Source organism: Diabrotica virgifera, chromosome 10, assembly GCF_917563875.1.
Source record: "Diabrotica virgifera virgifera chromosome 10, PGI_DIABVI_V3a".
In the NCBI taxonomy this organism is placed as follows: Eukaryota; Metazoa; Arthropoda; class Insecta; order Coleoptera; family Chrysomelidae; genus Diabrotica; species Diabrotica virgifera.
Window position 1 is genome coordinate 129,958,135 of NC_065452.1, and position 27,311 is coordinate 129,985,445.

The window sequence follows — 27,311 nt, forward strand, 5'->3', positions numbered from 1 at the left end:
CAAATATCTTCTTCTTTTTGTAAAGACATGACGGTTTGTTTATTCAATGTGCCTCCAGTAAGTTGTCGTTTGATTTCTTGAACATATTATGTATGTGTTAAAAAATGATTGTAAATACTGTTTATAGTACTTTAAAACCTTTTTTGTTAAGTTAAATTAACTTTAAACTTACTTTCGTCTAGATTGGAGCTAAATGGTAACAGAAGAAGATTGATCTGGGAGGCCATGCCGAGGTCAAGTCATGAAGGGGTCGCATCTGCAATTATGGGAAGTGATTGTCTTGTGTTCGATAATTCCATTGCCCAACATTTTGCAGACAATGGAAATTTGGGTATCAATGTTACCATTTCCTTAGTTTGCTAAACGATAGGTCATACAAAATAGGTGACAATGAGACAAAATAGCCACAAGGGTCTCTGCTTACTTGTTTTAATTTTCAGCAATATAATTTAAACTTGATTTCAGTGACAAAACGATTAAACATTTGTTTTGATAATATTTCTAGCATTAACATACACAACATGTAATAACTATTAAACTAAAAAAACGAATAAAAATACTAGGGAGTCAAATAAAAGTGCAATACCTGAAAATATATATCAGCCATGATAGTTATTGAGGGAGAGGATGTCAAAACAGTTGAAATTTCTGAACATATACATACAGTTGCTAATTTTCCTAAAACCTTTCTCATAAGGTAGGTCATATTATGTTGCAAAATTCTAATGGAACTAACCAAAAACTGAAATAATTCATCATCAGTTCTTTTTATAGTATTAATAATGTCTTCTAATTAAGTTACTTTCACTTTCTGCAGTCTAAAAATAACAAAAGGACAACTTATTAACCTTTTTTTTATAAGAAAATGTATTTTGTACACCTATCGCAACTCGTCTTGAATTACCCTCCTTGAACATATGAAAAGGTTGTCATTTGTCAGGTGTTGTCATCTGCCAGGCTGTCAGGTGTTGTAAAGCTAACCTCAACTTTATTCTAAATCAAGAATAGATATTAAAAACCTAATTTTCGTTAGGATTTCACTGTGGTGGTAAGGGTAATATTGCATTTGTTAAAAAATACGTAGAGATAATCGAGCTCCTTCCTATAAGATATGTAAATACTGTTGATTTATAGGCAGATACAAATTATATTGCTGATATAAATGTAAGAAAAGAGACCCTATATTTTAATACGAGGTGCAGTACAGGTATTTTGTTTTAGTTTCATCTGAGTGTCTTATGATACACCTATATAACACCAATAGTAGTAATATTAAGGATTTGCTCTTAGAATTAGAATTTCCTTCAGACCATAAGTCGTCTGTTCATGCCTTAGAATTTACACAGTGTTACGATTTTCACACTGTATGAAAATATCACCCACATTTTTAAGCACCTAAGTTACAAGTTTGGTTAGATGTTGAATGTAACTTAATATATTGTACAGGATGTAATTTAAAGCGTTGTAAAAAGTAACAGTTTTTCGAGGGTCATTCGTAAAAAAAAAGGTTCTGTAAGCCGCTGAGACAGAGGGTGACGTACTGGGAGAAATCTGGCAACACTGCCTTACACATCAACTCTACCGCTCTCTCATTTTACGACTTTCGCCTCGTTGCATTGCTCAGTGTTGGCCTAGCAGCGTTCGAAGATTGAGGTTACGATCGTTGTTACGGCCGTATGCTGTGATACGTTTTTTAAATGGAAAGTGGATTTCACCTATTGACATTCATCGTCAGTTAGTCGAAGTTTATGGGTAAAAGTGAATATCTGTTCAACATGTTCGAAAATGGTGTAGAGAATTCAGTGAAAGGCTTCCGCTCCGATCTTTATCGTGAATTTCCGTTCGGACTTCACTGAATTCTCTACACCAGTGGTTTTCAATGTTTTTGAGCCATGTACCACCAAAATTCTTATAATTATTTTTGGTACCACCTAACTGAAGTATCTATGGAGGTAGATAATCTAATTAACTACAAATATGCTGAATTTTGGCTGTGGTTTTGCGTTTTGTGTACCACCGCACCTAATGAAATGTACCACCAGTGGTACATGTACCACAGATTGAGAACCCCTGCTCTACACCATTTGCGAACATGTTTACCCATAATCTTCAATCAACTGACGATGAATGTCAATAGGTGAAATCCATTTTGCATTTAAAAAACGGTTCCATGACATCTCGTAACGCGACAGTTCGTAACCGGACAAATGGTAACGGACAATTCGTAACAGCGACAGTTCGTAACTACACAAATTCACAACGGACAATTCGTAACGTCCAAATAGAATTATTCTGTTTATTTTTGTTAACGTGGAAACTTATTAACTGTTATTACAGTTAGAAGACGGAATTATAATAACGGGTAATTATAATCTTTCCTTTAAAAAATGTTTACTTAGAAAGGTGGGAATGTCTAAAGATGGTTGTCGTCTTAAAGATTTCACGAATTACTTCATTATTCCTTTGTCTAGGTATATGCAAATTTAAGGAACAATAAGAGGGATAAACTTTTTTAAAAATATTGTTAAACGTTTGTATGTACACATTTAAATATTTGTTTGTGTTTAAAGACTTTTAATATATTCTGAAACACGAAATATAAAATGTGGTATGTGTTTATCCTGGTACTGATTCGTTAAATTGATAAACACAATTTCAATTATAACTCTAATAACAGTTTCCACGTTAACAAAAATAAACAGAATAATTCAATTTTGACGTTACGAATTTGTATAGTTACGAAGTGTCGCCGTTACCACTTGTCCGGTTACGAATTGTGGCGTTACGAGATGTCTGGTCACGTTAAAAAACGTATCACAGCATGAATTTCACATTGGTTGTAACAGCTACCGGGAACTCCATCTTCGAAGGCTGTTAGGCTGACACTGAGCAATGCAGCAAGGCGAAAGTGGTGGAGTGAGAGACAGACAGAGTTAATGTGTAAGGCAGTGTTACCAGATTCTCTCAGCACGTCGCACTCTTTATCAGCGGCAAAGGGCACCTTTTTTTACGAAGGACCTTCGTAGTATCAGTGGTTTAGTAATTATTTTGTATTCACAAAGATATCGTTCTAGCGATTGTATTGTTTTACTTGTACAGATGTGGCTAGTTAAAAATGTGATTAAAATTTTTTGAGATAATAAACATAATTTTTGGAACAAAATAAAGCATTTTCACGATTATTATAACAAATACTAATACGTTTATTACCTGTTTTTGTTGTATAGCAGTAATAACCTGACCTGAAATATAACTTAGTATTTCTATAAGATTGTTATCACAGATAGTATTATATGTATATGAATTTAGATCAATTTTACGTGATCTACACACAATATAGACATCACAGTTAAAGAGATTTAACAAGGTGCAGTTTTTATAAATATGTAACTTTGGTTTTTAACTAGACATATCTCGTACTCATGCAAGTCAATGCAGATGTTTTTGCATGACCCAATACAAAAAGAAACTAAATTAACCACTGATATGTTTCACTAAGTTGAAATATCGTTGGTACAGTACAATTGAACCTAATTTGTCCATTTTAATAGGCTTCTTTCATCAAAATCATGTCTTAGGATGTCCAACTTATTTTTGTTATATTTTACATACATTTTGTTTTTGAGCATTTGTTCTTTAACCCTTTAACGGACAGAACTATTTTTGTTTATAAAACCAATTTTTTAATCGACGTTACAAAGTCAAAATCTAAAAATAACCTCTTTTATTGAGTCAAATGCTTTCTCAAAGTCTACAAATATTAATTTCAATGACTTGTATTCTATATAATGTTCTCTATCAATGACTTTATTACTTGTAGTTGGTCATTCGTTGTAATGCCACTCCAAAATCCGACTTGCTCCAGTAGTTTTCCTCTTGGCATTTCCGGTAAACTTTCCACTATTTCGTCTTCCTTTAAGTGTTCTTCTGCCAGCTCTCCCCCAAATATTTCCGTGTTTTTTCAAAGATTCTAATATTTCTATTTTCTCCGTCTTTAGTTGACTGTTTTTGTCTTTTATTGCTCTTATTTCTTTTCTTTTGGTAACCTGCTCTTTTTGTTACGTTTCTCTTTGTCATCTATTCCTTCTTATCGATTTCTATGACTGTTTGGTTATATTTCTTCCAGGCAGTTTCTTTTCCTTTATTAACGTTTTGATTTCTTCACTCCACCATTCTATCCTCTTAAAATGTTTGTTAAATTTTCTTATTCCCCATAATTCTTACACCTTAAGAATTATTGTTCTTTGGAATATTTTCCATTTTTCTTGGAGATTTCTTTAGATTTCTTCTTCACTTTCTAAATTTTTGAACTCTTTGTTTCGTGTTTGTATTTTTCTTGTATTTCTCTCTTCTTTAGTGTCAAACTAAAACTAATATGGACTCCTTATAGATATATCTTCCAGAGAACATTGTGTATATTATATGACTATCAGCAACTGTTACAGGGTTAAATAAAACGATTAGTTTACAAAATAATTGTAATAAAACTTTGTAAATTGAAAATTTTGAAACTGTGCCAACGATAGATCAATATATATTATTTATAACATTTCAAAGGTAGCTTATGTGTTCAGCTACTACGACTGATGTATAGTAACTTGATTTTATTATTTTTTGATGTCTCATTTTCACTTACTTTCGGTTGAGTTCTAGTTTTTACTGATTTTTGTTTTATATTACTTTCTAATTACATACTGTTTATTCCAAGATATTCTTTAATATTAAACAAATATTAATATTAAATTTACTCAGTTTCCTGTAGTATTGGAAACTACTACGCCGAGCTTTCAATTTACTTTCTGGAGTCATCATCCCTAGATCACTTCACTATTTTATAGTTGGCTATTTACTGATACCACGCTGAAATGACCTGGGGAGTCTTTCCGAACTTGGTTGTAATTGAAAGTGAAAAAGATCTGAAATAACCGTTTTTGTCTAGTATGTTAGGTATAATTATTTTTACTCTTACTGTGAGTGATTAACTATTTGTTATTCTTGGAGTAAATCGTAAAGGACGTTATAGATTGGTATTTTATTCACCTACAAACAGTCTGCATGTGTTGTTTTTGTCGATTTGTTGTATTAGTTTTATATTCTATCTACTTGGAATAATAAATTATACGCTAAACATTGATAAAAAACAATGATTTTAGGCCAGATTTTTTTAATCAGTTACTCAAACGTACTGAGGTGTTTAGCGTTAAAATTTTATTACTCTGGGATATTTTTTATTAGTAGTTGATCCCATTTAGGCATTGACTAACTATTGTGATATAAAAGTACAGCTAAAGTAACAGATATTCATTTTTCTTACATATTGCTAGCGTTTTGGGATTTAGGAACCAAAAACACAAACATGTCTATTTAGCTTGTAGACGAATTTTCGTATAATTCTAGCCTGGAAAAGCAACAAATAATTTTAACGGTCGAAAACAAACATTTTGGAAAAATAACTATCTAAAACAATCCATAATAACAATTATGGTGATATAGAAAATACAAATGCCTTAATCACCCATACATAACCTAAGCTAACCTAACAAAAGCATGTTTAAAGTTGGGGCACACCTAGGAAGCTTTAAATTCTTAAGGGTGTAAACCCTGTAGTTGGCTGTATTTCTTCAATATAACAACGTGGAATGAAGTAAACACTTCTGTTGTATGTAGGCATATGAATTTTAAAAATTCTTAAAATTTATCCACAAGGGAGTGGAAGTACAAAACGTTTTCGGTCAAACTGACCATCATCAGTGTAAACGTCCAGTGTACAAGTAATTGTAACTAGCCACTTCAATAGGTGTAAAAACCTCTAAATTACATTATCGTTACATTCTATATTAAAAAGTAGTCGACATAAAGTCGATGTCTTAAGATTTTAAAGATCACATATGAATGTATTTTATCCTTGCTCGAAAATTGCACAAGGTACTTGTGTTCTAGTGAGAGGTTAATGACCAACTTAGTTGTGATCACACCAACATGTGATCTTTAAAATCTTAAGACATCGACTTTATGTCGACTACTTTTTAATATAGAATGTAACTTGACTTGACGTAATTGATGTAATTTAGAGGTTTGTACACCTATTGAAGTGGCTAGTTACAATTATTTGTACACTGATGATGGTCAGTTTGACCGAAAACGTTTTGTACTTCCACTCCCTTGTGGATAAATTTTAAGAATTTTTAATAAATTCATATGCCTACATACAACAGAAGTGTTTATTTCATTCCACGTTCTTTAAATTCTTGTTACAGACTATTACTAAAAAAGTGGGCCGTTTCCGCAAATAGAGTTAATAATTTTTGAGAATTATAAAATGCCAGATCAAGTTTGATGACAAGTGGCGTAGCAATTCTTTCTCGAGACAAGAGACCACATTGATCCATCGTTTTTGCTCAAATTTGTTAATGACGTCAACTTTTTGACTTTTCTAGGCTGTATTTACATCCTTCAGTGCCTAATTGAAAATTTTAAACGTTAAAATAGTAGAAAATCATTTCCTACAGTATTATTTCATGTTATTAACTGTCATTAACTTCAATTATTAACTGACTTATTATTTATATTTTTAAAATTGTTCCAAGTTTTGCTTTGGTGAGTATTCCTGTATAAATTAACGAATTGGCTTTTTTGATGGAAACTGTCTTTTACCCCGGCCAGTTTTGTACCCATTGCTTCAGTCATTTGAAATCATACCCTCATGCAAGCATTGATTAACCAATTCGCTTGCTGATTTTAGTAGGATTTCTCCTGCTTTTATTTTCACAACATCACCAGGCGATGGGTGGTGCTTCATTTCCGTTAAAGCTGATCTTACTTCTGACACTATAATGGATAAAAGTACTTCAGATCCCCGATTTATGAGAGTCCTCACTCGTGTCGAGAAATTGTCTTGTGGTGTGATTAGTATACAGGTCTTTATAAAACTCTCTAGATATTTTCAGAATGTCTTGTTTATCTGTAGTTGCCTTTCCGTCTTGGGGTCCGGACAAATAATCCCGGATAGAAAATCCTCACAAATTATCCCTTGACAAAAAATCCCCGAACAAAAAATCCCCATAAAAAATCCCGGACAAATAATCCCCACAAAATTTTTTGGACAAAATATCCCCACAAAAAATCCCCAAGAAATATCTGCTGCCGAATATTTCTCTAAAAGTTTTCCCGAAATTTTAACAAATTTCGAATTTCAATTCCATGCTGAAAACTTCAAATTTTACATGACAAAAGAGTGTGAGTTTTTTCAAAAATCGTGGAAGATATGGGGAATGAGATAAGGCCCGTTTTCATGACAGGCGCTTAACGCGCGATTACAACTACATACGTTTTATTGAAGACCGTTCACATGCAAACGCGCGTTTTAGGTCATTAAGACGCGCGTTGGCATGTGAACGGTCTCAAGTAAAATGTATAATATAGTTGTAATCGAGCGTTAAGCGCCAGTCATGAAAACGGGGCCTTAGCTCATTCCCCATATCTTCCACGATTTTTGAAAAAACTCGCACTCTTTTGTCATGTAAAATTTAAAGTTTTCAGCATGGAATTGGAATTCGAAATTTGTTAAAATTTCAGGAAAACTTTTAGAGAACTATTCGACGGCAAATTTTTCTTGGGGATTTTTTGTGAGGATATTTTGCCCAAAAAAATTTGTGGGGATTATTTTGTCCGGGGTTTTCTGTGGGGATTTTTTGTCCGGGGATTTTTTGTCCGAGGATTTTTTGTCAAGAGATAATTTGTGGGGATTTTTGTCCGGAATTATTTGTCCTAGCTTCTCCGTCTTTGCCTCACAGCTTGTATATCTCTTTTTTACTGTGTGTGAGTTCTCTTTTCATTACCTTTAAACCTTCGTTCTCTTCTACTGTTTGAGTAATTGCATTAGCATTGTATCTTCTTACTTCTTTTCTAATTTCTGCTAAAACTATTTTATTTGGTTTCTTACATTCTTCTGTGTTTCCTCGCTTAGATTTCGTCGTATTTCCATTAGAGCTTTTGTATCTTTGCTAATCTTTTCGCTTTTGATGTCATTTTTCTTGCAAAATTTGAGTTGTGCGTTTTTAGCCGCGTCTTGTTATTAATTTATTGTGATCGTGAATACTTAGAGGTTTGCAATTATTACTCTGTATAGTTTCGGCTATATTTTTTATGTATTCTATGTATGCTTCTGGCTGCTTTGGTGGACTCCAAACTATGCGTTTGCAACTGTTTTATCATCTTTGTTTTTTTTTTGTAGGTTTATCGTTACTCTGACTCTTACTAGTCCGTGATCGATCGCTTCCTACTGATAGTTTATTGAGTACAGTTACATCTTGAACAATTTGTTTTTGTCTGTTATTATTTTAATCACATTCACTTTTAGTTCTTCCGTCTGGACTAACGCACGTCCATTTCTTATTCTGTTTTTTCTTAAAAAAATATTGATTGCAACAGAAAGTTAGTAAATTTGATAAGATTTTAGTTTGACGTGGTCGTCATCTCTTCTATTGACTTCTCTTATTCCTAAAATATCCTATTTGGCATGTTTGAGTTCTTCCTTCAGTTCTGTCATTTTTTTCATCTTTAGATAAGGTTCTTACATTATATATAATTATGTGCAGCGTTAGTCGTTGTTGGTAGCCTCCTAAAACCCGGGAATTTTTATGTCATACTGTCATTAAAAATGTCGATACCGTCATATTTTTGACAGATGTCAAATAAATTCAAAATCAAATCGGACAGTTGACAGATGTCAAAAATAAATAAAAAGTACAAAGTTTATCAGAACGTGCGAAATTAGACAATAAATTGACCTGTTCATGCAGTTTTCATAAAAATCAAAGCGTGCCAAGTTATTAGGGATAGCCAATACATTCTTGTCGATTTTACAAAAACAGAAAAGGATATAAAATATTTTTCTTCACAATATATAATGATTATAGACCACATTACCTCCGTCAATATGAGCTAATGATATTGGGTGACACGTAGAAAGCTTAACTTGGAATAATTATAAAGAAATATTATCTTTAGTATTATTATATGCATCTATAACAACTGAAATTAGTTTTTATTTATAACCAATAGACATTTTGTGTTACAAAGTATAGAGAAGTAGTTCCTAATACCTATCCTATGTATATCTTATTTCTTCATTGTTACAAAATATGTGTCTGAATGTTACCCAAAAAGTGTGTGCTTGAACATGTTCTCTGAAAAAAGAAGAAGGTATAAGCCACGAAGGCTGTACACTCTATAAATATGTTAAGGAAAAAACACGCAACTACATGTGAAGTCAATAAAAAGTCTGTCCTGAATGTTAAAGTCATAAAGAAATAAAAATAAGAGAGTGCTTGATTCCATAGATGTGACCGGCACAGTGTGACGTCACTCGATGCTAGTGACTCGATGAACTACTTACTCAACTAAGCGGCCAGAACAGGGAAAGCGGGAAATTTAAAATAATTCTATATTTCTCTCACAACTTTTCAGTAAAATAGGATGGAAAAAAACTACGCACATATTATTTTTATTAATCTTTATTGAAATTTAACCTACCTACTTGCGAAACACTCTTTTGTCACACTATTAGTTTTTTATTTGTATGTACCGGGTGTCCCAATAAGAATGGCGCTCGGCCATATCTCAGGAACCGTTTATAGTACAGCTTTGGGAAAAAACATTTTATAACAAAAGTTGCCTCGAGAAAAGCCTGGAAATTATTTTCATAATTGTAAGCCCACCGCTAGAGGGCGTAATTGAATATCAAAAATTAAAAAATCGAAATTTTACAAAATTTGCCCAATGAAAGGGCACTGGAAATGCGATAATCATATTCTTCATAAAATTCTGCGCATATTTTATTTCACAAGTTTAAGTCTACCTCTGCAAATAAGAGGTGGGGGTGAGTGGGAACCTTGTTATAAAAAAATCGCTGTAAGTCCGGTTCTGCTTAATCGATTTTTGCAAACTTGGTCTTGTTGAAAACAGCTCTTTTTCGTCAATGTAATAGTTATAATTTGGAAACAGCCTATTACGTAATATGTCGGCTAGGAGGCGCTTTTTATTTTCTTTTTAGAAATCTAGTTTTCTTTGGAAAATATTAAATACAATTATGTATTTTTTTCCTGTATTACAAAATTAGACCAAATTAGCAACAGAATACCGAAAACCGCATGTCTATACCTTTTTTCTATCTCGAGATATCTTAAGAAACGTGTAAATTTTAAACATAACTGTTGCTGTCATATAAGTGGAAATATTATATAGAAGCAAGTAGTGTGCTATGGAAAAAAACAAAAAACATTTTCCAGATGTCACCGTATATAATAAATCAAAACAAAATATGAAATACTCTACTACTGGGGTGACGTCTTTGGGGATATTTCATTGCATATATTCTAGCCGCAAAAGTTGCATTTCTTATGCATTCAAAGAATATGGCTATCATGTCAAATGCTTCTTAGTTTGTAAGAATCATCTTGAATTTCACTCTATAAATTTTATATAAAATTTAATAGAAACAAACCGCAACAAACCATCAATGAACAAATTTTTATGTTTTACTGATTTGACACATGATGACTTTTTGAAGTTAATACTTCTAATAGTTCTATTTTTTTCCATAGCACACTACTTGTTTCCACTTTGACTTCCTAACTTAGTTTACCGGTGACAATAACAGTTATGTATTTATCTTAGTTGGGAATAGGATAATTGATATTAAAATATAATGAAATAAAAATTAAAAATTTGTGTAGAAAATCTGACGTTTCTACATTTTCTACGATTCATCGAGAGAAAAGCAAATGCGCGGAGGCGACAATTCAAGAAAATTTACATATTAACGCTATTTTTTTGGTATTATTTTAAATACTAAAATTAGTGTAATATTTAAATAAAAATAAAATTAAACTGTTTAAAATATATTTATTTCGTTAAAATCATAATAATAGAATGTGTGTGTGTGTGTCATCGAATTTCCTGACTGTGGACTTAATCCATTAGCCGAACTTATTTTTGCTCTACAGATATTTATCTCACATATTACTATTAAAATAAGATTTTGTATTTTAAAGATATACCTAGATTCTATAACAATAAATGGATAATTTAATCTTTAGCTACAATCATACAATATTACACATTTATATACATATATCTATATCATAAATATATTCTAGTATTATTCAATATTATTCTTTATTATGTTTTTTTTTATTATTATTTTCTTTTTTTTTTTTTATTTTTAATTTTTATATATATTTTTTTCTTTCTTTTTTTCCTTTCTTTTTTTTTCTTTCTTTTTTTTTCTTTTTTTTTTATTATTATTTTTTTTTGTTTTTTTTTAATTGTATTATAAGGAATGTCAACAAGGAGTACTTCTGCTCAGGGGTCTTTCAGAGCAATGCACACACACAAGACTAGACCACGGAAAGGTAGGTAGACAAATGGGATAAACACAGGTATTATAGTTTACAATTTTAATTTTATACTAAGTATGTGTTTAATTAGGATCTCATATACACGTTCGTCTAAACTAGATAATATTGTTATTAGATTAAAAGGTCTTGTAATATTGGTTTCTCTATATACTTGATTCATGAAATGATTTATTTCGATTATCTTTAGTCTACAGTTTAGTATCATGTGTTCTGCAGATCCTAACTCACCACATTCACAAAGATTACTATCACTAAGACCTATTTTAAATTTGTGTTCTGGAATTAGACAGTGTCCAAATCTAAGTCTGCATATATATGAAACAACGATTTTTTCGCCGTGATAATGATTAAACCAGGATTTAGCTGGAATATTTAATTGTATGTTTTTATAGAATAGCCCTTTTGTTGAGTTGTTATACCATTGTTGCCAGGTTTTGGTTTTATTGCTAGTAATATTAGCGTAAATATCATTTAATGTTAATTTATATTCACTTTCAATTTCTTGTTCGGTAGCCTTCTTAGCTAAAGTATCTACTATTTCATTGTGTTTAAGATTAGAGTGGGCTTTTACCCAACAAAATGATATTTGTTTGCCCTTATCCTTAAGTGCGATATATGCCTTAATAATATCAATATATATGTAGTTTGATATGTCCTTCAAACTTTCCAGTTTAAGTAAAGCACTTTTGCTGTCTGTAAGGATTAGGAATTTCTCTTCATTATTGTTTATACTGCTTATATACTGCAATGCTCTCAGTATTGCAATAAGTTCTGCTGAAAATGTTGTAAAATTTTCATTAAGTCGTATACCCTCTTTATACCTTGTCCTAGGGTCCCACACGGCAGCGGCCACCCTCGAATTCATTTTTGAGGCATCGGTATAAATTTGGTAATGTCCCGGAAATAAAGTTTCTATATCCACATTAAACATGGCATTCCTTAAGTAGACTGGAAATTTCGAGTAATCTCTCATGTAGGTTGGTTGTATGTTTGGTATATTGTTTAGATTTATCTGAAACATAGATGGCAGAGTTGATGTATGTAGTTTATTTTTAAATTGTCTTAATCTATTGTAACTTTCAGCAAGTAGTAATGTTGTCTTTTTCCTCCAGTATTCTGTGGTTAGGTCATTTATACAAAGTTTGTGGCAGTTGTTACATATTATGCTTTCTTTAGTTATCATTTTAGTTATAAATTTTTCACACAGAATTTTCCTTCTTAACCATAACGGTGGTTCATTACATTCTACGTTTAGGTTTGATATTGGAGTACTCATCAAAGCTCCTATACATAATCTGAGACATTTATTTGAAAGGATGTCTATTTTTTGAAGATGGGTTTTGGCGGCTTGATTGTAAAAGTAACATCCGTAATCTAATATTGACCTTATATATGACCTATACATTAGTAATGCTATGTTGGGATCTGCTCCCCAGGTTGTATAGTTTACTGCTCGTAACGCATTGTACCCTTTGTCAGCTCTTGCTACGATATACTCAATATGATCTTTCCAAATCATTTTCCTATCCAGTATAATACCCAAATATTTAACTTTAGGTTGAACTTTAAACGAGACATTTTGCAACTCCACTACTTCTGGAATGTTTCGTTTTCGGGAGAATATACAAGCTTGTGTTTTTTTTGTTGATATGTTTAATGCTATTTGATCTAGGTCTTCTTGTAGATGTTTAAATACTGTATTTATTTTTCTACTGCCTTGTTCTATTTCCAATTGGTCTACATATATGCATATATCATCTGCGAATTGTAATATTTTACCTTGTTTGCTAGTAATTATGCTTTGACCTATATGCGCTGTATAAATAGTGTATAATATTGGACTTAAGATGCTCCCTTGGGGTAACCCGATGTTTGAAACTCTGGGTCCTATTAGTTTGTTATTGATTTGAAGATAAAGAGTTCTATTGATGTAAAGTTGATGAAGTTTCCAGCAGAGTGTATCTGGCAGTCCTATTTCCTTCATTTTGTGGTATAGAAGTTGTAGGTTCACATTGTCATATGCGTTTTCTATGTCTATGAATGTAGCAAATACCGACTTGTTGGCGGAAAATGAGTTATATATATCCAGTATTAAGTGCGTTAAATTTTCCATCGTAGAACATGATTTTCTAAAGCCGAATTGTGTTGCAGGTATTTTAGAATTTTTTTCTAACCATAATTCTAGTCTACATTTAATCATTCTTTCCATTGTTTTTAACACACATGATGATAGTGAAATGCCTCTATACGAATCCGGACAGTTTGGTGATTTGTGTGGCTTAAGAATTGGAACTATGATGTACTCTTTCCATGCACGTGGTATATCCATACTCATCCAGATATTGTTTATTACGTTTAGTAGTTGAACTTTCTTATGTATGGGTAAATTATACAACATACTATAGTGTATACCATCTAATCCTGGAGCTGAATTATTATGTCTTTTTAGGCAGTTCTTTATTTCTTCCAGACTAAATGCTTCAGTGAGAAACATGTTGTCTTCGTTTGCTTCGTCATTGTCATGTCTATTATCCGTTGGGTTCCTGTGATTAATTTCTCCTTCTATAACCCAAGGTCTAGCAATTTTATTAAAAAATATATCTGTCCACTCATTTTCAACTATCGGATTATTGGGAGGATTATAAACGTTTTTTAATTTTCTGATTTCATTCCATATTTTGCTAATAGGTGTATTTTTATTTAAACTACTACAAAAGTTTTTCCAAGAAGCTCTTTTGCTGCCTAAAATAATTCTTTTTTTATAAGCTTCTGCTTGTTGATATTTTAAGTAATTATCGTAATTAGATAGTCTTTTAAACTGCAAAAAAGCTTCTTTTTGTTGTCTTATAGCGTCCCTACAATCATCATTCCACCATGGTTTATTAAATTTTGCATTGGGCCCTCTCTTCCTCTCTGGAATAGAGCTTTTACTAGCTAAATTGATTGAGTCACAAAATGTGGAATATTCTTGCTCTGAACCATCTGATATATTATTATTCTTTTCATTGTTTAAGAGATAGGTAAAGAAAGCCCAGTCTGCCTTTTTAATATCCCATGTAATTCTAGATCTAGATATATCATTAGTGTCAATGACAGCATTACTATTAGTAACGTTACTATCAGTATTATGGTTAAATTCTATTACTATTGAGTAGTGATCAGAACCCAGACTCAAAGTTTCTGTGTGCCAATCAAATTTGTAATAAATATCCCTAGAGCAAATTGTTAAGTCTATAGCAGATCTATTTAAATGCATAGGTTTACGAATTAATGTTTCTGACCCATCATTTAGGAAATTAAGTCCACATTGCTCCATAGCCTCAAAAAGATAAATACCTTCTTGATCGGTGACATCACACCCCCACATTTTATTATGGCAGTTGAAATCTCCCCCTATTAAAAAAGGTTTGTGTAAACTATTGAAAAATTTAACCCATTCGTTTTTTGACACACATAATTTGGGTTTTGCATAAATGGAATATAAGTTTAAGTTTTTATTATTTATCTTAATCTGTACTGCAACGCACATGACATTATTTATTTTATAAAAATTTAAATTGTTCTGAAAATTGATATTTTTTCTTAATAATATCGCTACTCCTGCATAACCATCTGATCTATCTTCACGGAAGATGTTATATTGGGAAAAGCTTATCTTTGAATTTGGTTTTAACCAAGTTTCACTTAAAAGAATAGCTAAGAATTTATTTTCGAAAATGTACTTTTCAAAATGGCCTTTATTGTTCACTATTGATCGTGAATTCCATTGTAAAATCTTATTATTTACTAGGGCCATTTAAAACTTTTTCTATATTACTTTTAATGTCGTCTAAAATTTGTTTGTTTGCTATTGGAATTAAGTTTTTGTCTAAGAAATTTTTAAATATTGTTACTATATTATCAGTAATTTGTTTACTAGTTAGTGAGTTTTGTTGGACTATTTTTGTTTGATTTTGATATAATGGGTTGTTTATAACTGGTAGCGACGGGTAAGCAGAAGCGCTTGCAGTGTCCAGTATATTTTCGTGTTCTTTTGAATAAGGATAAACTGATTTATTTTGAGCTCCTTCGCTCCATTTTCTTTTGGTTGTCACTGTGTACCTATTTCCTGTGTTTGTTGAATTTAGGACTGTTCTATAGCTATTGCTGTATTTTAATTTTGCTTCTTCAAAAGGTAAATTTTCATTTGCCATTATATATTTAATACCCTTTTGTTTTTCAAACTCAGCGCATTTGTTTCGATCTAATGCTGAATGGTTTCCAAAACATAATATACAAGTGGGATCTGTTAAATCACATACATCTGAATCATGTTCCTGTCCGCACTTGCTGCATCTTTTCTTACCACGACATTGTGACGTAACGTGCCCGTACCTAATGCAATTAAGGCATTGTATTACTCTTGGAACATAAGGTTCCACTTGATATATCATTCGCTCAATGATTACTTGTTTTGGAATCATTTGGCCTCTGAAAGACACCACTATCGTACCCGTCTCCACCAGTTGATCATTTTCTTTTCGCTTTATTCTTTTAACGTTTATTACTTTAAAATTGCCGTATCTTGGAACAATAATACCTTTTAATTCGTTTTCTGAAATATTTTTGTCTACCCCTTTAATTACCCCACTCTTTTGAGTAAAAAAATTTGGAATATATAAATCGTAATTTCTTTCTATTAACTTTTTACATTCCACTAAAATATTAGCGCTTTTATATGTGTTACATTCAATTTTAATTTTATTTTTTCCTATAATATTAATATTAACAATATTATCTTTAATTGCAGGTACTGCACCTAAAATTAACCGAGCTGTCGCGATACGATGCAATCGGCCGATGTTCCCTTCCTTATTCTGCATAAAAACAAAATAAGGACCTTGGTCACCTTGACTGTATTTATTTTTCACCTCTGACATTATGGACTGGACTATATTATTATTTGTTTTATTGCTTACCTGATAATCTGGTAAAAAGTTTTTTGGATTTGTTATCGGTACCTGTTTTGATTGTGTATTAATATTAATATTTATAATTTCCTCAGACTGTTTTTGTTTTTCATTAACTTCATAATCCATATTACTAGCAACATCGTCAATCCTTCCTCTGTCAGGTGGATTTCCTCTGCCATCTGAATTTAATTCCATTTTTTGGTAAAAACAACAACAACTCTAATAATTAGCACTTCGATCACACAGAGAACTATTCGCTTCCGCTGCTACAATCGAACTGATAATAATAGAAGTATAACTTCTTACTCGCGTACAAAGTACACACACTCTTTTTTTGTTATATTTTATAGTGTTATTTGTCTTATTGTTGTTTTGATTCATTATATTCGGTGACATCTGGAAAATGTTCCTTTGTTTTTTTCCATAGCACACTACGTGCTTCTATATATTTCCACTTATATGACAGCAACAGTTGTTTAAAATTTACACGTTTCTTAAGATATCTCGAGATAGAAAAAAGGTATCGACATGCGGTTTTCGGTGTTCTGTTACTAATTTGGTCTAATTTTGTAATACAAGAAAAAAATACATACTTGTATTTAATATTTTCCAAAGAAAACTAGATTAAAAAAAAATAAATAGCGCCTTCTAGCCCGCATATTACATAATAGGCTGTTTCCAAATTATAACTATTACATTGACGAAAAAGAGCTGTTTTCAACAAGACCAAGTTTGTAAAAATCGATTAAGCAGAACCGGACTTACAGCGATTTTTCATAACAAGGTTCCCAGTCACCCCCACCTCTTATTTGTACAGGTAGACTTAAACTTGTCAAATAAAATATGCACAGAATTGTATGAAGAATACGATGATTGGATTTTCAGTGCCCTTTCATTGGACAAATTTTGTAAAATTTCGATTTTTTAATTTTTGATATTCAATTACGCCCTCTAGCGGTGGACTTAAAATTATAAAAATAATTTCCAGGCTTTTCTCGGGGCAACTTTTGTTATAAATTTTTTTTTCCCAAAGCTGTAGTATAAACGGTTCCTGAGATATGGCCGAGAGCCATTCTTATTGGGACACCCGGTACATACACTATATTATATACACTATGTACACTACATCTATTAGTCTATTATCAGTTGTGTAATTCCAATTTGTACTGTATTATCAGCTTAACAGTTATCAGTACTAGTAAGTGCCTGAAACAAAAATAATATAAATCACTCGAAAACATGGAATTAATTTTAGTAGAATGCAGTAATTAATCATTTCAGTGTTTGAGAAGTTATCTCCTAAAATGAAAGCAATTTCGCTTTGTTGTACTACACGGCATATGAATGTTATTTAAAAAATCGATATTTCTAGACTTATATAATATTAAAATTGTATTTCCACCTACCAATATTCAATTCCACCAAGTCAATATATTTAAATGAAACAATTCAGTAGAGCAACAAATTGAAGCATAAAAACACAACCTAAAAAGTCAATGTCAACAATGTAACTTTTCACGGTACAATAAATTCTTTCTATGGTAAAAATTTTAGTTTAACTGCGCAGAAACAAATGTGATCAATTTGCCCTATCTTTTGACCACTTTCTTATTTTTATTTCTCTATGGTTAAAGTACAACAATCTTCAACTACAAAATACACATCACAAGTTAAGGCTATTTCAGTTTCCTATTTCTAGTCTTATTTATTCATTTTCAAAACTCAAAAAGCAATGTAAAGGTGAAGTGCCTCACAAAAATAGCTTCTGAATAGTATTAAAAATATTTTGTAACATTGTTAATACTCTTATATGCTATTTTTACTTTGTTTCACAGTAGTTTAACTTGTTGCCTTATAAATAATCAGTTTTAGCAAATATCTCTTTGGTATTAAGCATAAAATATAAAATAAACTATGGTGGTTGATCTTTATGCTTTATTGCTAAATAAATATGTGATCAATGCTGAGATTCCTCAAGGAAACAACAATATGATAGTGTTTTCTCCTTAACCAAATCTGGCTATATATTTTTATATTTTACAAGTCATTTAATCACTGAAAAAGTCATATTACGCTTAAAAGCATAACTTTTGTTTCGTCTACTTTTAACATGATCTTAGAAAATAAGTTTTGAGAGGTTATGAAGTGACTTTGTGGAAAATATATTTAGTTATGTAGGTAGTCTTCAGATTTAGGATAAAAGTTTTGTACTTAACAATTTGTGCATGAATAATCTCTAAAATATTACTACTTCAATGAATACTGACTGTATCTGCCATTAGCAATACATTAAATATATTATAAACGTGTTTAGTTATGTTTATAAACTACCTGCATGCAAGTTATTACATGCAGATTAGATACATGTAGACATCCGTTTGTAGATGCTTGTCTCCAGGATCTTCTTGGTCTTCCCTATTTCCTGCGTTTGGTGGGGATCCACTGTAACATTCTCTTTGGCCATCTTTGATCATTCATCCTTTCGACATGGCCATACCATGTCAGACTTTTGCATCCTATAGATTCAGGATGTCATTATCTGTACCTATACACTCTCTGGTTTCAGCAATCCTTACTCTATCTCTTCTAGTGATTTGGCAACATCTACGCCAATAATTTATTTCCATTGCTTTCTATGATACTTTTGTATATCCTCATTTTTGTGTTTCGAGTGATGTGATTCTTCAGAGTGATGTGATTCTTCAGTTGACGTATTGCTGAATTACCTTGACCAATTCTAGTAGCTATTTCTTTTGTACATATTCCAATCATCGTTTGTAATGCTTACATATAGATATTTATAGCTATCAGTATCTTGGATTTGTGTGTCTCTTAGTAGTTCTAAGTGTCTTCCTTCACCTTCCACTACTACATACGCTGCTCTTCTGTCTTTTCCTACTCTACTATTGACTTCTTTAAACTCCTCTGTCCCTTTCCCTCCTTTTTTTTTATTGCTGTAAGGACTGATATCTAGATAATCATTAAGTTCTTCAAACTTATAATTTGCTTAATGTTTTTCTGATATAACATAATGTTTTTAGATATCACTCTAGTTAGTTATGGTTTTCTGGTGTGTCAGCAATTTTTCTGCTAGCTTTCAGCTAGACTGTAGGTGTATAGCTAATTTCTGGTATAGCAGTTGCTTTCTTCTTCTCAGTCCTATCTGTGAAGTCAAGTTACGTTAGGTATTTGATACCTTCTACGCACAGTTCCATCAATTAACAGTCTACAAAACAGTTTACCAAAGATGCTGGGTACTGCCTATATGAAATATGTAAAAATAAATTATAGATTCTGAATATATTTTCCGACAAAACTATGTACATTGTATTAATACATTTTTATGTACTTGTAAGTTTTAGATAAAATACCTAATTTTTAATAAAATTATCAAATTCGAATTTTTTGCCAGGTTATGACAGATAAGTTTGTATAAACAGTATTTAATAGAAACATTGATACAGTTTTGTATATTATTAGTTTCTTGTTTACTATATTATTAGCTTTGTAATTATTTTGTAATGTAAACTATAATTTGCAATAAAAAAAGTAATTTTTTCTTTTATTTTTCCTATGATAATCCTGTAATACATTTGTGTCCATAGAAATCAGCCCACATGATCATTATCGTTGGTTTGTTCATCAACCTTAATGGTTCTGCGGAAATGGATTTTCAGGAAATATAATGACCACCTTGCAATCCCGACCTACACTCACCAGCAGAGAAAACGGGCACCCCAAAAATGGGTCATTTTTAATGTCTTGTATTTCCTAAACCTGATGTCCGATTTAAGTAATTTTTTAATATGTTATAGCCTTATTCTTTATCAATATCGCTGTAATAATATTGTTGCTAGACAGGTACATTGTCAATATATACAGGGTGTACGAATCAAACTGTTTTTTTCTCAAACTTTGGAACACCCTGTGGAATGTTCTAGCTTTTATAAAATACTGAAATTATAACCAAACTATAGCCTCAGGTTTTCTTAACATTCTGTTTTTTGATTCATTCGCTTATGTTGGATATTAAAAAGTTAAGCACTTTAACAACTACCCCTGTTTTTCGTTAATACAGGGTGTTTTTAAATAAGTACGGCAAACTTTAAGGGGTAATTCTGCATGATAAAATAATGACAGTTTGCTTTATAAACGTATGCCCGCAAATGCTTCGTTTCCGAGATAGAGGGTGTTGAAATTGTTCTTACAAACTGACGATTTATTTATTTCTCTAAAACGGTTTGTGATATGCAAATGAAAATTGGTAGATTTTAAGAGCTAGTTATTGCGCATTTTTTGGCATACAATTAAGAATTTTATATTCACCATTGGCGTGCATACGGGTATAAATATTTTAGATATATACCGTATGCACGCCAATGGTGAATATAAAATTCTCAATTGTATGCCAAAAAATGCGCAATAACTAGCTCTTAAAATCTACCAAATTTCATTTGCATATCACAAACCGTTTTAGAGCAATAAATAAATCGTCAGTTTGTAAGAATAATTTCAACACCCCCTATCTCAGAAACGAAGTATTTGCGGGCATAAGTTTATAAAGCAAACTGTCATTATTTTATCATGCAGAATTACCCCTTAAAGCTTGCCGTACTTATTGAAAAACACCCTGTATTGACGAAAAACAGGGGTAGTTGTTAAAGTGCCTAACTTTTTTATTATCCAACATAAGTGAATGAATAAAAAAAACAGAATGTTAAGAAAATCTGTGGCTATAGTTGGGTTTTAATTTTAGTATTTTATAAAAGCTAGAACATTCCACAGGGTGTTCCAAAGTTTGAAAAAAAAACACAGTTTGATTCGTACACCCTGTATACAATGACAATGTACCTGTCTAGCAACAATATTATTACAGCGATATTGATAAAGAATAAGGCTATAACATATTAAAAAAGATTACTTAAATCGGACATCAGGTTTAAGAAATACAAGACATTAAAAATGATCCATTTTTTGGGGTGCCCGTTTTCTCTGCCGGTTATAATACTGTACCGGTGAGTGTATATTGATGTGCTAAGCTTAGGCGGTGAATGCTGTTTTTTATCGAAAATAAAAATTTTCTATTTCTGTATCTTCTTCTTTAAGTGCCATCTCCGCGACGGAGGTCGGCAATCATCATAGCTATTCGGATTTTAGAGACGGCTGCTCTGAAAAGTTCATTTGATGTACATCCGTACCATTTTCTCAGGTTGCGCAGCCACGATATTCTGCGTCTTCCTATGCTTCTTTTTCCTTAAATCTTTACCTGCATAATCAATTGGAGCAAGTTGTATGTCTCTCCACGTGTAATATGTCCAATATATTCTAATTTTCTTGTTTTGATGGTATTTAAGATTTACATTTCTTTATTATCTTTCTCAGAACCTCTTTGCTTGTGACGTGTTCTGTCCACGATATTTTCAGAATTCTTCTATACATCCACAGCTTGAATGATTCTAGTTTTTTCATTGATGCAGCATTCAAGGTCCAAACTTCCATTCCGTAAAACAAACTCGAGAAAACGTAGCACCTAGCCAACCTAACTCTTCGCTCCAACTTCAAATCTCTTGTGCAGAGCTCTTTTCTCATTTTGTTAAACTTTGCTCTAGCCTTTTCTATGCTGATCTTGTTTTTCTGTAAGTAATCTCCTGCGGAGTTAATCATTGTTCCAAGGTATGCATATTGGTCGACTCGTTCGATATTTGATTCGTTTATGAAGAGATTCTAGTTATTTCTTTGAGTTTTCGATATTCTCATAAACTTTGTCTTCTTGACATTCATTGTTAGCCCGTATTCTTGTCCAAACTCTGCTATTCTGGTCACCAGCATCTGAAGATCCCCAATATTTTCAGCTAAGATGACAGTGTCATCCGCATATCTAATGTTGTTAATGGGAAGTCCATTTACCTTTATTCCAGCTGTTTCACCCTCAAGAGCATTTTTCGAGTAGGCATTAAAAAGAAATTGGCGACAACACATCCCTGTCTCACTCCACGTCTGATTTCAATTTTCTCTGATAGCTGATCGTTAACACGTACTTTTGCTCGTTGTTTATAGTATAAATTAGATATCCTGAGGTCATTGTAGTGTATCTTCTTTGATTCCAGGACATGCATTAATTGTTATCTTGGTAATTGAACAGTAAATCTTGGTAACTTAACAGTTGAATAATTCATTATTCAGTTTAAATCAGTCTGAAATTCCAAGTATACAGATCACAATTAAATAGTAATGCTGTGTATTAATTTGTAATCAGTCAAATCCCTATACAAAGTTTCAGGAGTTGGGTAATATATTTCTCATTAATGCATTTTTCACCACAAGTCGTACCCACTCTTCTTGCAGGTACTTTGCATTCTTCTTGCAGGTTTTTTGTTCACAGATTCATACGCTTTGCCAGTATGTATTGCGAAGTCGTTTGGCTACACTGTGTTTCCAGGTTTTAATATTACGTGCCCTCTTTCTGCCCTTAGTATTATTGTTTTGCTCTTCCGAAGAAACATTTGATTCATTAGTTATACCACTCGTTCCAGCAAAACAACTTAAATTATCCACAACTCTATCATCCGAGCTACTTAATGAAGAGCTACTCGATGAAGAGCTTCTTGAGGAAGAGCTACTTGGTGGTTTTACTGTTCGACCTCGTATATAGGTTTTCCTTTGCACATCAGGAACGAAATGCGGATCTCGGTCGGAATCAAAGTCGCTCTGGTTTGAGTGCACCGGTGAAATGTAATATTGCCTTTGGTTGGATTCTGTAAGAGGTTTAACATTACTGACCTTACTAAAGGAACTGTTTACGTCAATTTCTTGAAGTACTTGATGACTCGTAAATGGTGAAGGTATAGGTGCCAGTTGTACTTTCGTAACGTCACTGTTTTCTATACGGGCACCAGGTTCATTATTTGTACTCATCAGTGAGAATAACGAAGGTAAAGAGTTTTCTTGCTCGCTTCCCTCAACATTTTTGTTGCCGTAGCAACAAGTAATCGCCCACGATTACTTGTCGCTATGAATCGCCCCCTAAAAAATAAATTAAGTAATTATTAACATAGGCAATTGACGAAATGAATAAAAATATCAAGAAGAGTGTAGACAAATAACAAAAAAACGGTTTAAAGTTTATGATTCAACAATAGTGTAGCATGTCAAAAATAATGAACTGAACCAATAATAGTGTCGTTAGTAAAAATATTATTTTAAAACATGCTTGTGTAAATCAGTAATAGTGTAATATGTAGAAAAACAACAATGTTGTGGTTGGGTTCAAATCAACAAGAATGCAATAACTCAAAATATAGATATGAACATTACATACCTAATTCAGCAATAACGTGGAAACTCGAAATGATGAGCAAAGCACCACGTGCGTTCCCAGTCACTGTTGGCCGCAACTAAAAATGGCGCAATATTGTGAGGGCGATGACGACAGTCGGTCAGTCATGAATAACGTCTTATGGCGCCACCGCTTATTCATTTCTTGCACTATTAAAACGACGGTTCTATTGACTTGTAGGGAATTGAATTTTACGTTTGAATATAGTGTTAAGTCAAATTTGCAACATTTTGAGTTACGACACTATTGTATTATTAGTGCGATATGGTTACGGATGTCTTTCAATAGCAACTTTTAGCACATGGGACATCAAGCTAATGGTGCGGTGGTCGCCACATTCTCTGGCGTTTTTCTTTTTAGGGAGACAAATACATATTAACGTTAACCATTCGTTGGGTAATGTGCCTGAACTATAAATTTTGTTCAAAGAGTATCACTAAAACATCAATATGCTGCTCATTTTTAATTTTTAGAAGGTCGATAGGAAGCATGTCAGGTCCTGGGCTTTTTCCGTTCTTCATTGTTTTTAATGCATGGATTATTTCTTCTTTTGTAATATCTGGACCTATTTCTCCTGAAGTAAGTTCTATGTGTTCCAGGTCCTCTCTTTCATCATCGAACAGTTCGTCTATGTATTCTGCCAAACGTTGTACTTTCTCATCGGTCTGTGTTATATAGCAACCCTGTGTATATCCAGAAGTGTACCAGGGAGATTTTGTTTTCTTAGTCCCGCCATTTCCGTGACTTTCTTATGAAGATTAAATAGGTCGTATCTTTTTTGGAGGTCCTCGATCTCTTTGCATTTCTCTGCAAAATTTGCATGCTTTATCAACTTCCTTACCTCATGGTTAATCTCCCTGTATTTATTGTGATCTTTGTTCTTATATTGTCTCCGTTGTTCCATCATATTCAGTATCTCATCGGTCAGCCATTCCTCTTTTCTCTTTGTGGAAGTCTGTAATATTTCTTTACAAGGTTCTAGTAGGCAATGTTTTAGACGCTCTCGGTGCTCGTCAATGTTTAGTTTTCTGCAGTTCTTGTGGCATTCTTACGTTGGGTTCTTTAAGCTTGCTTGTAGCAATTCTCGGATGTCTTTTAATATTTTTAAGTCTGAGTGTAATTTTGGCGATAAGTGGGTTGTGATCGAAAATATTGTAGTAAATGCTAGTGAGGAAAGCGGACTAACGCTTAACGCTAATAAAACAAAATTTATGACGATTTCCAAAACACAACAACAAAACATTTTAAACATAAGAGGGGTGCCAATAGAAAAAGTAAAAAATACAGATATCTTGGTACAATTATTAATGAGAATAATGAGTATACAGAAGCATGGGCGCCCATATAAAAATTTTCAGGAGGGGCCAGATGTGAAGATTTTGCACATAACATTTTGTACACTATGGATAACAATATATAGTTTAAAACACCCGAAAAGATAGGGGGGCCAAGGCCCCCCTGCCCATGGGTATGGGCGCCTATGTACAGAAGAAATAAAAATGAAAGTTGGACAAGCTAGAGCAACATTTAACAAGATGAGAAGAGTATAATGTAGTAGAGACCTTAGTTTGCAACTCAAAATACGAATACTACGTTCATATGTGTTTTCGGTGCTTCTGTATGTGGTGGAGGCCTGGTCCTTAAAGAAAGAAATAAGCTATCGACTTTAAGCATTCGAGATGTGGACCTACCGAAGAATATTAAAAATAAGTTGGGTAGATAGAATAACAAATGTTGAGGTCCTCAGAAAGATGAAAAAGGATAAGGAAATTATGAATACGATTAAGATAAGAAAGTTACAGTATCTCGGCCACGTTATGAGAGCGGATAAATATGTGTTGCTAACAAACTATAATGCAGGGAAAACGAAGTATTGGAAGAAGCATCTCCTGGCTCAACAATCTGAGAAAGTGGTATAATTGCAGTTCCGTCGACTTGTTCAGAGCTGCAATCTCAAAATTGAAAATAGCCGTGATGCTTACCAACCTCGTTGGAGGAGACGGTACCCAAAGAAGAAGAGAGGGTTGTGATCTGAGGCCACGTCTGCTCCGGGATATGCTTTCACGGCTTTAACTGCATTACGATATCTTTCGGTTATCATAATGTAGTCTATCGCTTCCTAACTACTTTCTCCGATGAATCTGCGGGCGATCGCCATGTAGGTATACAGTAGGGTGGTGCGAAAAAAGTCAAGTTGATACTTCCGTGTCGCTATAGTGCGGAAAATTTGCGATTGATAAGTACAAGAAAAACAAAAATAGAATTATTCAAATCGGACTTTATCTTCCGATCCCGCAACAGGCCTAAAGATTATGAAAAAAATGAAATTTTACCTTTTCTCAAAAAATTTTATCTATCCTTCGTGTACGTTTTATTTATCGCTATAGTAAAATTTATTTACAGTTTGCATGGTAGAGTAATAAAAAAAATAGATTTACGCATTTAATGAATATCTTCCGATCCCGCAAGGTCAATCAAAATCTATAAAAATTTGAAATTTTTGATGATTTTGATAAATTAAAAAACATTTAGTTATCTCATTTTTCTGTTACATTGTGAAGCTGTTCGCTTGTTTAGATATTGTATGACAATATTTAAACAACCCAGAATTCAAAACGAGGGGGTGGTTGCAGTACTATCTCCACACGCAGCCCTCTCTCCAACCAACCAATGAGTGTGTGTTTTTCACATTATTTACATATGTAAATTTCTTTTTCATCTGTTTGTGTCCAGCTCTTAAACATCAAATTTGTATTGTGATTTCTTGGTAAAATCTGGCAGCATGGACCTTGATTTAAGTGTTGTCCTGTATCTCTTGATTGGTGCTCACATATATTAGCATTAGACGATGCTTCCGTGGGCAACTTTAGACACCGCTCGTCAGCTTGCATGTGGCAGGGATAGTTTTGTACATTCCAGTCTGGCATGTCTCCCGATGTAATGCAAGAAGTTATATCTTCATTTGAAACTCTTCGAAAAACTGGTGGAGAAGATAGTTTTGTAACATTCCAGTCTATTATTTCAGTGTAGTCCTGTGCTTGAAAATTTAAAGTAGGAGGGATGAAATTTCTAATACTTTTGCCCTTGGCTTTAGTCTGTCCGGCTTTTAACAGTCTCATTGGCCATAGCTCGCAAATGTGTTTCCTTTCTCCCTACTACTTGAAATTTTGAAGCACAGGACTAAACTAAAATAATAGACTGGAATGTTGCAAAACTATCTTCTCCACCACTTCCTCGAAGAGTTTCAAATGAGGATATAACTCCTTGTATTACATCAGGCAACATGTCAGACTATAATGTACAAAACTATCCCTGCCAAAAGCCAGCTGATGAGCGGTGTCTAAAGTTGGCCACGGGAGCATCGTCTAATGCTAATGTATGTGGGCATCAATCAAGAGATAGATGCATCAGGACAACACTTAAATCAAGGTCCATGCTGCCAGATTTTACCAAGAAATCAAAATGCAAAGTTGGTGTTTGAGAGCTGGACACAAACAGATAAAAAAGAAATGTACATATATGTAAATAATGTAAAAAACACACACTCATTGGTTGGTTGGAGAGAAGGGTGAGTGTGTAGCTAGAAGTGCAACCACCCCCTCG

At 32.8% G+C, this 27,311-nt stretch overlaps 1 protein-coding gene across 3 annotated transcripts in view; it reads left to right on the forward strand.

The window, feature by feature from the left end:
- The window catches only part of LOC126893452 (E3 ubiquitin-protein ligase SIAH1A), a 97,017-nt gene extending 77,086 nt beyond the window's left edge, over positions 1-19,931 (forward strand). Inside the window, exons 4-5 of one of the 3 annotated variants that reach the window (XM_050663661.1) lie at positions 183-10,934; positions 16,666-19,931. In XM_050663661.1, the coding sequence (XP_050519618.1) occupies positions 183-363 (181 nt within the window). In that variant the 3' untranslated portion in view covers positions 364-10,934; positions 16,666-19,931. Of the gene's footprint in view, positions 1-182; positions 10,935-16,209 lie in introns of all 3 variants that reach the window. The other 2 variants (XM_050663660.1, XM_050663662.1) reach the window with 2 other exon arrangements.
- The last annotated feature ends 7,380 nt before the right edge of the window (positions 19,932-27,311 follow it).